The sequence below is a fragment of the Hyla sarda genome, chromosome 1, assembly GCF_029499605.1.
Source record: "Hyla sarda isolate aHylSar1 chromosome 1, aHylSar1.hap1, whole genome shotgun sequence".
Lineage (NCBI taxonomy): Eukaryota > Metazoa > Chordata > Amphibia > Anura > Hylidae > Hyla > Hyla sarda.
Window position 1 is genome coordinate 541,313,821 of NC_079189.1, and position 14,890 is coordinate 541,328,710.

Sequence of the window (14,890 nt, forward strand, 5' to 3'; positions counted from 1 at the left end):
TCTGCTCCATTCTCCCCTTGTTGACAACTTGTTTCTTGGTTACCTACCACCGCTCCTCTCTAGAAGCATTGGTCAGATATATACAAACACACACCAGGCCTAGTAAAATACAGACTTAGAAATAATGATCACTGAAAATGTAATAAAACAAATAAATGTAAAGAATATATAACTATATCTCACGCTTTGTTCACATCTGCATTGTAGGCTTTGATGTTGGCCTCTGTCGCAGAATCCACATAAAGGGTTATTCCGCTGGAAAATTTTTTTTTTTTTTTTTTAAATCAACTGGTGCCAGAAAGTTAAACAGATTTGTAAATGACTTCTATTAAAAAATCTTAACCCTTCCAGTACTTATCAGCAGCTATATTCTCCACAGGAAGTTATTTTCTTTTTGAATTTCATTTGTCTGACCACAGTGCTCTCTGTTGACACCTCTGTCCATGTCAAGAACTGTCCAGAGTAGGAGCAAATCCCCATAGCAAGTCTATCGTGCTCTGGACAGTTCCTGACATGGACAGCGGTGTCAGCAGAGAGCACTGTGGTCAGACAAAGGAAATTCAAAAAGAAAATAACTTCCTGTGGAGCATATAGCAACTGAAGTACTGGAAGGGTTAAGATTTTTTAATAGAAGTAATTTACAAATCTGTTTAACTTTCTGGCACCAGTTGATTTAAAAAAATATGTTTTCCATCGGAGTACCCCTTTACAGGGGTATTCCAGGATATTTTTTTCTTCAGCCTTTGAGCCCATGATGCTGTAATACAGTACTGTGTAATAAGCTTCTAGTATTTCCATGGGACACTTTGTCTGGTTTTTATGCACAGGATCCTCACCCAGAAGTGCTGTAGTAAAAGTCTTTTTATTTTGCTGTTGCCTCTGACCTTTCCCAGCATCCCAGGTGGTTAGCAGGGTAGAATGGAATTACTAAAGAAATGCTATCCGCCCCCCACTGCAGCATAGCCACAGCACTTGGAGACCATTCTTGGGGCTGTCCACATTACTTATCAACTGTATGCTATTAGTATATGTCACGATACATCAAAAAATGATTCTGCTATATACCCCAATGAGTCCATAGGGTTCTATAAACCAAATATAGTCTTATGGTGACTACATTTGGTCAGCTATGCACCCATAGATGTTTATTTTAAAGGTAAATTACATTTTTGTATCCTGCAAATGAAATGTACAGTATACTGGTGTTAAACAATCCAAATCTATTGAACCTTATGGCTGGGCCACTGGAATGCCCTGTATGTGTCAGAATACCTCTTTGGTGGCATCCTAACAAATTCCAGTGGCATACTGCCAAAACGTGATGTGAGCAACCCCTTTTATTTATTAATTTTTTTACTTTGAAGAATACTTTGGGCTTCTCTTTTATTGCATCCTGATCATGATTCCATAGGTGCAGTGTTTATATGATCTGGCCTATTTTATGTATAATAAATTCTTTTGACATATGAAGCAGAGGAATTATCCATACTGTATATACATCCAATGGGATGACCGTGATGCCCCACCATGAAGGTAGCAAATGTGATATGATCAGGAGAGAGCTACCAGATAGGGGGATGAAAGGTTGCGTAGAACAGACATTAATACATTCTGCTGTATTGTAACCATCATTCTATCCTTTGTGTATTGACAGGTATGACATCTGCACTTACAAAAACAAGCCCTGTGGCACGTTGGGTATGTATTTTACATAAAACAAACATTTATTTTTCAATGTAATGTTTTTAATTTTGACATGGGGTCCATTTCACTTTCTACTACACAACAAATAAACCAAATTGTAACAATTAATAATCACTGAATAGAATAGAACTTTTATTGGTACAAAAATGAATAAAAAGGTGAGTGTTGTAAAAGTAGTGATATAAAAACAGTCTCACATTAATTCCTAACACATATACGAGTAGTCAGCCAGAGAGATTAACCTGCTAGCACCATAAATATTAAACCTCTATATATTAGCATATCACATGATATGCCTTAGGAAGACTGATTGTAGAAACCTATGTATACTTATAGAGATAACTCCAACAATAAGACCTCAATGGTGTCGTTTAGGGAAGCTTACACTTGTTCCATACAATGTGTACTATATATTCTAGAGATGCAGATCAAAATAATCGATAAATAATCATATATCTGTTGTTGTGCTTATCCAGCAGTACAGTGTATGTGTATATATATATATATATATATATCAGTTGGATACGCATAATGGCAGATATATGACTTTTATTCAGTGACATATGACATCAGAAAGAATTCTTAACCCTTTGGCTTATTTGTTGTGTATTTTGTAATGCCCTTGCATGTATCAGAGGGCATTTTTTGTTGTATTTATTCTACTTTATATTCACCTTCTCAAGAAAGGTGAATTTTACTTCTCAAGAAAACTCCCCTCCTAATATAATTCCCATTATTACTTGTCTGGGAAGTTGTTGTAGATGACAGCCAATAATGTTTCCAGGTTTCTAGAAGAATGAAGCTGTTATGCAAAAATAGTAGCTCCTTCAGGTGCCTTGTGTCTATATAAACATTTTTATTTCACAGTTTGATATCTCACAGTTTAAGTGCTCACCATCTTTGTATTTTTGTATTGTTGTTGGTTAGACATTTTTGAATACGTACGAATGAAACCTAAGGCTTGTTGTAAAATGCTATGTGATCCTTGCACTAGATTTTTCTATGCTTTAGGACAGGACTGGAGAAATTCCATGCGCCAGGTAGCCAATAAATTGATTTCTGGTCTCTCAATTTATGCCTGTAGGTCATCTTCTTACTTAGCTACCAAATGCTGGGCCGTAAAAAGAAAAAAAAGTTCACATATTGAATCTACCAAAATCCTGAGTCATGGCCTGACTAAAGATCTTAAAATATCCAAAACACATCGCCGTTGATGTCTTAGTATGCTGTGTTCCATGAGATGATTTAAAAGGGTACTGCGCCCCTAGACATCTTATCCCCTATACAAAGGATAGGTGATAAGATGTCTGATTGCGGGGTCCTGCCGCTGGCATTCCAAACAGTATGTTATGAACTCTGGGTTCTCGTGGTAGGAGACGTGATGTGACGTCATGTCACGCCCCCCTCGTGACGCCATGACCCCTCAATTCATGTCTATGGGAGGTGGCTTGATGACCATCATGCCCCCTCCCATAGACATGAATGAAAGGGGCGTGGTATGACGTCACGTCTCCTGCCATGGGAACCCAGCATTCAAAACATACTGTTTAGAATGCCGGATGCTGCACGGAGATCAAGAGGGGTCCCAGCGTGGGAACTCCGCGATCAGACATCTTATCCTTTGGATAAGGGATAAGATGTCTATGGGCGGAGTTCCCCTTTAATAAAGGGCTCCTGCTTTTACTGCATCTATGCACTGGATATCTTCCTTTTGAATTTTCTTCTATTGGACTGGAAGTGCTGCCAGCTAGTTCCTGCCCAGATGCAAGCCGCTGATCCTCTTAGGTCTTTACGTGAAGAGGTTGCAGCACTTACATAACACTGCATTCCCTTCAAACAGCTGATTGTGGGGGTGCTGAGAAATACAGAGGCGCTATTATAATATAACACCCTCAAAGCATGTAGCAAAGTACAAAAGGTTAGGTCTGCATTTCCTAATACTGTGTAGCTATATGCAAGCAGGTGCTGTTTTTCGTAAGGGGCCACAGGGTACAATTACGAGTGCAGACCTTTATATTCTGCAGGGTCAGCGTGTTATTGGAAGTTTACCTTATTACTATTGATTAAATCTGAGTGCCCCTTCCAATTTTCATTTCATTCATTGCACGGTATGCCACAATCCAGTTAGCATGAGAGGAGCTTTTATTCAGCCGAGTGTTAACTCAATTGGCCAGGCCTTGCAGTATTCTGACTTTCCAGTCTCCAAACACCAGGAATATCTGTCGTTCATCTGCCAGCTTGTAACAAATCACAGGTTCCTTCAACAGGAAACGTAATACATGCCAATCAGATCATACACTGACCTCTTAAGAGCTTATTCTGCCTTTAGAACAATCATAGCATTGGATAGATTCTGTAGTGGTCCATTCACTTATTCTGTGTTGAAGGAGTTCACTTCTCCTTTGGGTATGCTCTCTTCCAAGTGTGTATTTTTTCCAAGAAGCAAGACACACTAAATAGTAATGTATGGGCTTTAAAAAAAAAAAAAAAAAAAAAAAAAACGGAGCACATTGCATATTTATTCACATCCTGGAAAATCCATAGAAACTGAATTCCTTAGAGATTGTTAATTGTCAGAATTTCCCTTATAATGAATAGGGATAGTCATATCCAGTTTCTGTAGACAAAATCTATCTATTATGTGGGGAAAAAAAATGTTGGACTGTCAGTTGGGGTAAGGATAGGATCATGGAAGGTGCCTTCAGTTCTTAATTCTAGTTACAGATGTGAAATGCTTTTTGGGGGAGTTTTTGAAAAATATCTGGACACATATGTTGAGGTATTGCTACAAGTCCTATCATATTGACTGGTACTAAGGTAGTTCTTTTTAAACTCCATTTGAATCGTCCTGGATTCTGCATTCAAACTTTTTTCAAATTGTCTGCAGATAGTAGTTGTTTCCTCCTAAGTGGAATGGTACTGGCAGCAATGTGATTACTTAGTACTGTCAGCAGGACTGCCTTTAGAAATTTTGGGGCCCCATGCTGCCAAACCGTCTGGGGCCCCATGCTGACAAACCGTCTGGGGCCCCAGACAGTGCAGGGGAAGGGGGCAAAGCCAGCAGAAAGGGGCCCCTTTTTATGTTTAATTTGTCCCGGGCAATTGACAGCGGTACTGCCAGTACTGCCCTGATGGTGACCTTGACTGTCAGATTGGCTGGTTGTAGGAGAAATATGTTTGTTTGTTTTTTAAAGCAAAATATCTGTTGTTATATTTTGAGCCCATAATGAAACCTACATGATTGTTAACGCATTATGGATGAAGCCTATTGTAGACATTACTATACATTATTGCCCTATGGTTTGCAGCAGTGATGAAGTCTTTAAGAACAAATGCCAAGAGGGGCGTGGCCTGGCAGCCGAGGTGAATGGCCGCACTGTAAGAGAGCTCCTGCCTTCAGTCTAACCTAGCGACGAGTTCCAGCGTGGATAGCCATTACGCACAACCAAAAACAGGTCTCACAGTTACCTGAACTGCAGAGCATCATGCTTGGAAGGAGAAAGAAACCTGCACGCCAGGAAACGCTGGCTAAATTCAGCTTCACCCGCGGCGGGTCCCGGTCCCAAGATGGCACCGAATACACACGCGCACCTTCTCCTACACTATCAAAGCTTGCAGGGACGGCGGCCCCCAGGACTACTCCCACACTTATCCGGCGCTCCTTGTCGTTACCCACACTCCACCAGTCTTCTTCCAGTGACTCCCCTGCCACAGGTGTGCCTGCTACAGCAGAAGATTCTTCACATAGCAGCGAAGACCTGCGCCCCCACGGGCCTCCAACAGCACTTCAGTGCGACGGCAGTGTCTCTCCAACACATTCCCCATTGCAGATCTCACTAAAGCAGAGACCCAGGTATGCTTCTACCTCTGTTACTAATATGGGTGATTGGACTGTTTCTGATTCTATGCAAACTGATGAAGAGGATGCATTAGGTGCTCTGTCTGTCTCTGGGGATTCTTTAACTGATACCACCATGAAAACCATGCTGGTGTCTCCTCTTCAATCTACTATTGAGGACATTGGAGAAAGAGTCGACCACATTGATAAAATGTTTGGAGAGTTTTCTAATTTGTATTACTTGCTCATAGACTCTCATAATGACCTAGAAGAAGAGGTCACTGCCTTAAGAGAAAAAGTTGACCTTGAGGACAGGAGTTGTCGCAACAATGTGAAACTTTGTGGTGTCCCTGAATCCCACAATATGTCTGGTCCTTGATTAAGGCTGCACTACCGGACTGCTCCCCTACTGAAATAGAGGTGGACAGGGCGTATTGGCTCCCCCTCCCTAAGCACCTCTCATACACCGTATACAAGAGATGTCCTGGCTAGAGTCCATTTTTATACTACTAAGGAGCGACTAATGGAATACACTCATAAAAACAACGGACTGTCAGCCCCCTTTTACCAGATATTGGTTTATGCAGACCTATCTGCAGTTACCATGCAAGCCAGGAAAGCTAACTAGCCTGTGACATAGGCACTGTGCTCAGCTAAAGGCACGTACCGCTGGGGTTGCCCGGCACGCCTGCTCATCCGCAGAGGGGAAAAGATTCATACTGTCCACTCCCTATCAGATGGACAATCCCTTTTGGTGTCCTGGAACATTGCTCTTGCCTCCCCTAGTTCCTCCAGAAGTTCTCTACCTCCCCAAAGACTGGTCATCTGCATGAAGATCAGAGATGGCTGTCTTATATATAGCCTCTACAAAAAGGTTTTGGGCTCCAATGGTGGGAGCTGCCCCTCGGCATCAGCATGGACTGCTATCCCCTCTCTGAAATACCGGATCTCCGTTGATGAGTCTACTGTTTTTTTTTTTTGTTTTTTTTTTATGTTTTACTGGCTTTTTTTCATGTTCAGGTTGTTTTCTTCCTGCAATTCTACCACTTTTTCTGTTCCATCCTACTCTTTTTTCTTACCCTCTCCAATGGACTGTGTGTGCTGGCTGGGAGACACACATGGTCGTCCACAATTTCATTTGCTATTCTCTCTCATCTTCTTATATGATGATATAACATAGTTGTTAAGCTAGCTAGTATCAAAGTTTATGGTCTTAATGCCCCACACAGACGCTCATACTTATGGAAGGAAACTAAGACCCTACATTGCGATATTTTATGTATACAAGAAACCCATCTCCTCTCTGGGGACACACATCGGATTAAACATCCGGCATACCCTCACATATTCCACTCTACTTACTCTTCTAAATCCAGGGGAGTTGCTATTGCAATTCGTAACTCAGTAACTTTTTCCTTACATAGTGGTATCACTGATCCTGCTGGACGGTATATCATTCTTAAATGCACTGTCAACAATCTACCACTGACTATCACTTCCATTCCCCGAATGCCGGTCAGATGCGATTTTTGAAATCTATTACCCGTATATTACGCAAATCTCCTTGGGGATCTAACATAATCTTTGGTGATTTCAATCTAATCGCCAATACTGATTTAGATTCCACCTCTAGTATCCGCCTCCCCCCCCCCCCCTTACTCTAGAAAAATGGCTCCACTCTGAAGACATTTATGATATATGGGGAATACACCATCCATCCATTAAGGACTACACGTTTCTTTCCGGAGTCCAAACTCCTATTCATGCCTTGATATGTTCCTGGTGGGCAGAACCCTGCTGACTCATACCACAAACTCTTCCATAGAAGAGATCAAATTTCTCCTCCTTCGGCACATATGTGGAGATTCAGTCCATTCCTTCTGTTGCACCAGGAATATTCACAACGCCTGAAAGGACATATTCAGGAATATTTCCTATTTAACGCTCCCTCAATGAATAACCCTATAACGCTATGGCATTGCCACAAGGCAGTTGTCAGGAGGTTATGCATTAAGTACAGCTCCACGCTCAAAAAATGTAGGGATAAACAAATTAATTACACTCTCTCCCTTCTCTGTAAAGCGGAATGTGAGAACAAACGGACACCTACTCCTAACTCTGTGCAAAATGTGGCCTCTTTACGTAATGACCTCCGCTGTCTCTTATTATCTGCCTACGAAAAATCCCACAGGAAACTTGGAGCATCATATTACTTACAAAACTACTCGCCCACAGGTTAAAAGCCAGGCAACAAAAATCGAGGATACCCTTCCTGATACAACCAGTCACCGGCGATAAACTTTAAAAAAATAAAAAATTCTAACATTTTATTCCTACCTTTATAAACCTCCATTCCCTCTCCTCAGGATTACAATACCAAACTCCAAGAATATATTTCTACCCTTAATCTCCCCCATATCTCCCCCACCCTAAATAAGGAAATTTCCACCCCTGCCTTGATCACAGCACTAGACGCCGAGAAGGTGTTCGACTGGCTCCGCTGGTCCTACGCCTTCTCGGCTTTACAAGCAATGGGTTTTGGGGGCAACATTCTTCCTGCCTTTCTAACCTTATACTTTTGCCCTTCGGCCCGAGTGTTGGCTAAAGGGTGCTTGTCGGACCTCTTTAAGGTAATGAACGGCTCTTGCCAAGAATGTCCACTCTCACCAATAATATACATATTGTCAATTGAACCATTGGCACAGTCCAAACTCCAGGACTTCGGAATACCAGGGATTACAATAGGAGCCCAATCACATGTCATCACATTATATGCTGATGATGTGATCTTGACATTGTCTGACCCCACGAACTCACTGCCAAAAGTCATAGAGAACATTAACATTTTTGGCCAACTGTCTTACTACTTCCTAAACAAAACCAAAACACAAGCCCTTCCTCATTCATGTTTGATTGGAAAATGTCCACAATTGATTACCACCGGCAATCATCTGTAATGGCGGACGGAGGTCCCCTCCGTCCGTCTCCACCGTCTTCTGCTCTGGTCTGTGATCGAGCACTATCCTATGCATAGCACTGTACAGTATTAGCAATCAAAGGATTGCTATAAATAGTCCCCTATGGGGACTATTAAAGTGTAATAATAAAAGTAAAGAAAAGTTAAAAATAAAAGTAAAAAAATTTGACAAATTCCCTCCCCCAATAAAAATGTAAATTGTCTGTTTTACCCCATTTTACCCCCAAAAATTGTAAAAAATAAATAAATAATGTTTTATAAACATATTTGGCGCACCAAATATTTGGTGCGTAAATATCCAAATTATTAAAATATAATGATAATTATCCCATACGGTGTAAAAAAAAAGTCAAAAATTGCTGCTTTTTTATAACCTTTTATTCCCAAAAAAATTTGAGAAAAAATGTATTAAAAGTTTTATATATGCAAATGTGGTATAACAAAAATGTAAGATCACAGCGCAAAAAATGAGCCCTCATACCGTCGCTTATACGGAAAAATTAAAAAGTTATAGGTCAGCAAAATAGGTGTTTTAAACCCACTAATTTGTTTTAAAAGTTTGCGATTTTTTTTACGCGATATAATAATAGAAAAGTACGTAATCATGGGTATCATTTTAATTGTATTGACCCAGAGAATAAAGAAAACATGTCTATTTTATCGTAAAGTGTACAGCATGAAAACAAAACCTTCCAAAATTTGGTTTTCGTATCAATTACCCCACACAAATAGTATTTTTTTAGTTGCGCCATACGTTTCATGGTAAAATGAGTGATGTCATTACAAAGGACAACTGGTTGTGCAAAAAACAAGCCCTCATACTAGTCTGTGGATGAAAATATAAAAGAGTTATGATTTTTAGAAGGCAGGGAGGAATAAACGAAAATGTAAAAATAAGTCCTTAAGGCCCAAATGGGCTGAGTCCTTAAGGGGTTATATGGGTACTGTCATATACAAAAACGTTTGATATGTTGTAAAGCATGCAAAACCAATTGGTTTTGCAATTGCTTTCATTAGAAAATTTTCAGTATTTCATACTGAAAAAGCCAGTCAAACAACTGCCCCCCTGCCTGCTTGGACACATACTAGTCCTGCTGTGTCCATGCATCATCACCTATGTCATGGACACACTTCCTTAATTGACAGCTGTGAGCGTAGGGCTCACAGCTGGAGGAAAAATCCTCCCACTGTCAGCTTGTGTCCCGCTACTGTCAGTGAGGACAAGCTGGGAGTTGTAGTTTTACTAATGCTAGGGGAGATGTGAGCAGACAGCATCCTGAGGGGAGGGCGGAGATCTGCACAGTGAGGCCACGCCCCCTCCCTTTGAGAGGAATTCGGACTAGTGAGCTAAATTAAAAGTGTAATAAAAAAACAAATAAAGATGCTAGACACATCCAAATTAGATGTACATGGTCAGGATTAGGTACTGAGTGATATTAAAAAATATATGTTTTTTGTTGGCTATATCATCTACTCAGCTCCTCCTGCTCTATAACATGATACCTGCAGATTGTACTATATTGTATATATCATCTGCTCAGCTCCTCCTGCTCTATAACATGATACCTGCAGATTGCACTGTATTGTATTTATTATCTGCTCAGCTCCTCCTGCTCTATAACATGATGCCTGCAGATTGTACAGCATTGTATATATCATCTGCTCAGCTCCTCCTGCTCTATAAAATGATGTCTACAGATTGTACTGTATTGTGCATATCATCTGCTCAGCTCCTCCTGCTCTATAACATGATACCTGCAGATTGTACTGTATTGTATATATCATCTGCTCAGCTCCTTCTCTATAACATGATGTCTGCAGATTGTACTGTATTGTATATATCATCTGCTCAGCTCCTTTTGCTTTATAACATGATACCTGCAGATTGTACTGTATTGTATATATCATCTGCTCAGCTCCTCCTGCTCTATAACATGATGTCTGCAGATTGTACTGTATTGTGTATATCATCTGCTAAGCTCCTCCTGCTCTATATCATGATACCTGCAGATTATACTGTATTGTATATATCATCTGCTTAGCTCCTCCTGCTCTATAACATGATATCTGCAGATTGTATTGTATTGTATATCGGATCTGCTCAGCTCCTTCTCTATAACATGATGTCTGCAGATTGTACTGTATTGTATATATCATCTGCTCAGCTCCTCCTGCTCTAAAACATGATACCTGCAGAATGTACTGTATTGTTTATATAATCTGCTAAGCTCCTCCTGCTCTATATCATGATACCTGCAGATTTTACTGTATTGTATATATCATCTGCTCAGCTCCTCCTGCTCTATAACATGATGACTGCTGATTGTACTTCATTGTATACATCATCTGCTCAGTTCCTCCTGCTCTATAGCGGGATGTCTGCAGATTGTACTGTATTGTATATATCATCTGCTCAGCTCCTCCTGCTCTATAACATGATGCCTGCAGATTGTACTGTATTGTATATATCATCTGCTCAGCTCCACCTGCTCTACAACATGTTGCCTGCAGATTGTACTGTATTGTATACATCATCTGCTCAGCTCCTCCTGCTCTATAGCATGATGTCTGCAGATTGTACTGTATTGTATACATCATCTACTCTGCTCCTTCTGCTCTATAACATGATGTCTGCAGATTGTACCGTATTGTATATATCATCTGCTCAGCTCCCCCTGCTCTATAACATGATGCCTACAGATTGTACTGTATTGTATACATCATCAGCTCAGCTCCTCCTGCTCTATAACCTAATGCTTGCAGATTGTACTGTTTTGTATATATCATCTGCTCAGCTCCCCCTGCTCTATAACATGATGCCTACAGATTGTACTGTATTGTATATATCATCTGCTCAGCTCCTCCTGCTCTATAACCTAATGCTTGCATATTGTACTGTTTTGTATATATCATCTGCTCAGCTCCCCCTGCTCTATAACATGATGCCTACAGATTGTACCGTATTGTATATATCATCTGCTCAGCTCCCCCTGCTCTATAACATGATGCCTACAGATTGTACTGTATTGTATACATCATCAGCTCAGCTCCTCCTGCTCTATAACCTAATGCTTGCAGATTGTACTGTTTTGTATATATCATCTGCTCAGCTCCCCCTGCTCTATAACATGATGCCTACAGATTGTACTGTATTGTATATATCATCTGCTCAGCTCCTCCTGCTCTATAACCTAATGCTTGCATATTGTACTGTTTTGTATATATCATCTGCTCAGCTCCCCCTGCTCTATAACATGATGCCTACAGATTGTACTGTATTGTATACATCATCAGCTCAGCTCCTCCTGCTCTATAACCTAATGCTTGCAGATTGTACTGTTTTGTATATATCATCTGCTCAGCTCCTCCTGCTCTATAACATGATACCTGAGGATTGTACTGTATTGTATATATCATCTGCTCAGCTCCTCCTGCTCTATAACATGATGCCTACAGATTGTACTGTATTGTATACATCATCAGCTCAGCTCCTCCTGCTCTATAACCTAATGCTTGCAGATTGTACTGTTTTGTATATATCATCTGCTCAGCTCCTCCTGCTCTATAACATGATGCATGCAGATTGTACTGTATTATTAATCATCTGCTCAGCTCCTTCTGCTCTATAACATGATACCTGCAGATTGTACTGTATTGTATATATAATCTGCTCAGCTCCTCCTGCTCTATAACATGATGTCTGCAGATTGTACTGTATTGTATATATCATCTGCTCAGCTCCTCCTGCTCTATAACATGATGCCTGCATGCTGGGAGTTGTAGATTTGCAACTCCTGGTGGTCCACAGTTTTAAGATCACTGGTCTAGAAGCTCAGGCTACACTTCTTATAATGTCTGCTGTATTTAAAATAAATAATAATACTCTCAAACATATTTAAAAAAATTCTTTTTGTATAGTATTTAAAAAAAAATCTTGCATTTTTTTTCTAAACACACTAAACTCTAACAGATCTCTTAAGAAAAATATTGTGGATACTTTTTTTTTTTTTTCGTTCTTTCTGCTGCCTCAAGAATGTTAAAGCAGAAATACTTTTGTTGAATTCCCTCTCCTGGCTCAAGTTACTAGGTGGTCCCAAGTTACCAGAAGTAAAATTTATAAATCTAACCCCTAGTCTAGACATTTTCCAGCACTGACTGCAGTTCAAAAAATATTAATGTCTAGCCTGCAAAGTGAAATTCCCCCCAGTGATTTTGTAAATGGCTCGAAAGTTAACCTTTTGCCAACTGCTCCTTCTATATGTGGAGGTTATTAAAAAGAATCCAGGCATTTATAAGACTGAAACACCTTGGCCTGACCCTTTGTGTCTCCTTCTGTTTATTTAGGCTTGGCCTCAGTGGCTGGAATGTGTGAGCCGGAGCGGAGTTGCAGCATTAATGAAGACATTGGCTTGGGTTCTGCATTTACCATTGCACATGAGATTGGTCACAAGTGAGTTGGAAAAAAAAAGTCAAAATATGTTATTATGCAATCTGTTTTACATTGTTCCAGAGAATCACTTCCATTTCCAGCTTATTCATTGCTATGTATTTCACTGTCAGCATCCTTAGAGTAGCTTTATTCCGTATCTCTGTAACAACCACCGCACTCTTGGCCGGTTTGCTAATTGTGCACTTAAATACTCCTAGTTATTCTTGCAGCTCCTTAAAGGGCAAGTGTCATGAAAAAAAAAAAAAAATGTTCATATTTAAAACTCTGCTGGTAGTGTATTTAATACTGTTTAACTGTTTTACACATTTTGTTATTTTACAATACAGTGCACATGGTTAGCGTAGGTTTATGTGTCATACCATTTGTCAAAATCTTTAGGAATTATAGTTGCTTTGCCTGCTCACCACCACTACCCCGGCCTACAGTACAAGCCTCCTTATCAGGACTGCTGGAGCTCACCAGGGGGCAGAAGATATTGTTGCAATGCCGGAGACGCTCTGGTAGCGGCAGGAATGTTGTTTGCACCATTACATGGAGTAGTCTGTAGTTGTGTGTGACGTCATGCGCCGTTAATGCGAGGGCTTTCTGTACTCCTGTGTAGAATTCTACTGTGTAGAATACTATAGTGGCGTTGTACTTTGTTGCTCTCCAAGAATGGTACATGGAGATAGTACTCCAACTTACTCACCATGGGGGAAGCTGCTGCACAGATTGATTCAGGGCGTCACCAGCAATCAGGAAGAACAGAAAGGGTGTAGTTTGGCTGAAACTGCTTTAAATCTTTTAGGACTTTAGGATACATGAACACAGGTGGAACGGAAATGACACATTTCAGATGCAGTGCACCCTCAGTCATGCTGGATCTTTCTGTAGACTGCTGCTGCTACCTCTGTGGTATCTGGTATATAGTAGCTATTCACCCCTCCCCTGAGACAGGATTTACACGTTGCATATTAATTGTAGAAAATAATGGACAATCACAGCAAAACCGCTCCCAAAAGGTAAAAATGCTACAACAATGCAATAATAGCGCAACATGTGAACATAGCCTTCAAGGCTTCATAAAACATATTAACTGTAATAATTGTTCAAATCACTTCCACCTCATGGCAATAATTCTCTAAAAAGCACTTTTTGAATAAGAAAACCCATCAAAACCTCATATTATGTGAATGGACCCCAATCCATTCATATGTCTCAGCAGTTTAGGCAGCTGGCTGCTGAAGTCTTGCCAGGCAATTAGATCACCAGGTGCAGTGATGAGACTCTATCTTCTCTCTCTCTCTCTCTCTCTCTCTCTCTCTCTCTCTCTCTCTCTCTCTCTCTCTCTCTCTCTCTCTCTCTCTCTCTCTCTCTCTCTCTCTCTCTGCAATATCAGAGGATTCATAGGAAATGTAGGCAGCTTTAACAAAATATTTTCAGTGATGAAATTGGAATCCGTATGGCTAAATACCCACGCCTGCTATATTAGCTGCAACAGGTACACACAAGCACAAGGTGTACACACACACACACACACACACACACACACACATATATATATATATATATATATATATATATATATATCACATATATAATTTTTAAACACTAGAAACAAGAAATATTTTATTTTTATTTTCTTACTTCACTTTTGTTTTGTTATAGTAGGGGATTAGAATTATTCTACTAAAATCCTGACATGGTTGTCTTCCTACTATAAATCAATGAGCCTTCATCCGTGGTGTCGGGGCTCTTTACACAGAGGTGATTACATTTATGGCATCAATCATCAGCCGACTAATTATTACTTTTGAAATGTAGTGTCTGGATTACAAATGCCCAAAGCATTTCCTCTATCTATCCACTGCTGACCGGCCTATGAAAGGCAAGCTGTTATTCACAATTTCCTCCCTTCATTTTTAATTATTAGAGACAAGCC

General features: G+C 40.2%; 1 protein-coding gene across 5 annotated transcripts in view; it reads left to right on the forward strand.

Moving 5' to 3' along the window:
• Positions 1–14,890, forward strand: part of ADAMTS6 (ADAM metallopeptidase with thrombospondin type 1 motif 6) — a 333,735-nt gene that overhangs the window by 181,543 nt on the left and 137,302 nt on the right. For all 5 annotated transcript variants that reach the window (XM_056541263.1, XM_056541253.1, XM_056541289.1 and 2 more), the window contains exons 8-9: positions 1,655–1,698; positions 12,864–12,969. In XM_056541263.1, the coding sequence (XP_056397238.1) occupies positions 1,655–1,698; positions 12,864–12,969 (150 nt within the window). The remainder of the gene's footprint in view (positions 1–1,654; positions 1,699–12,863; positions 12,970–14,890) is intronic.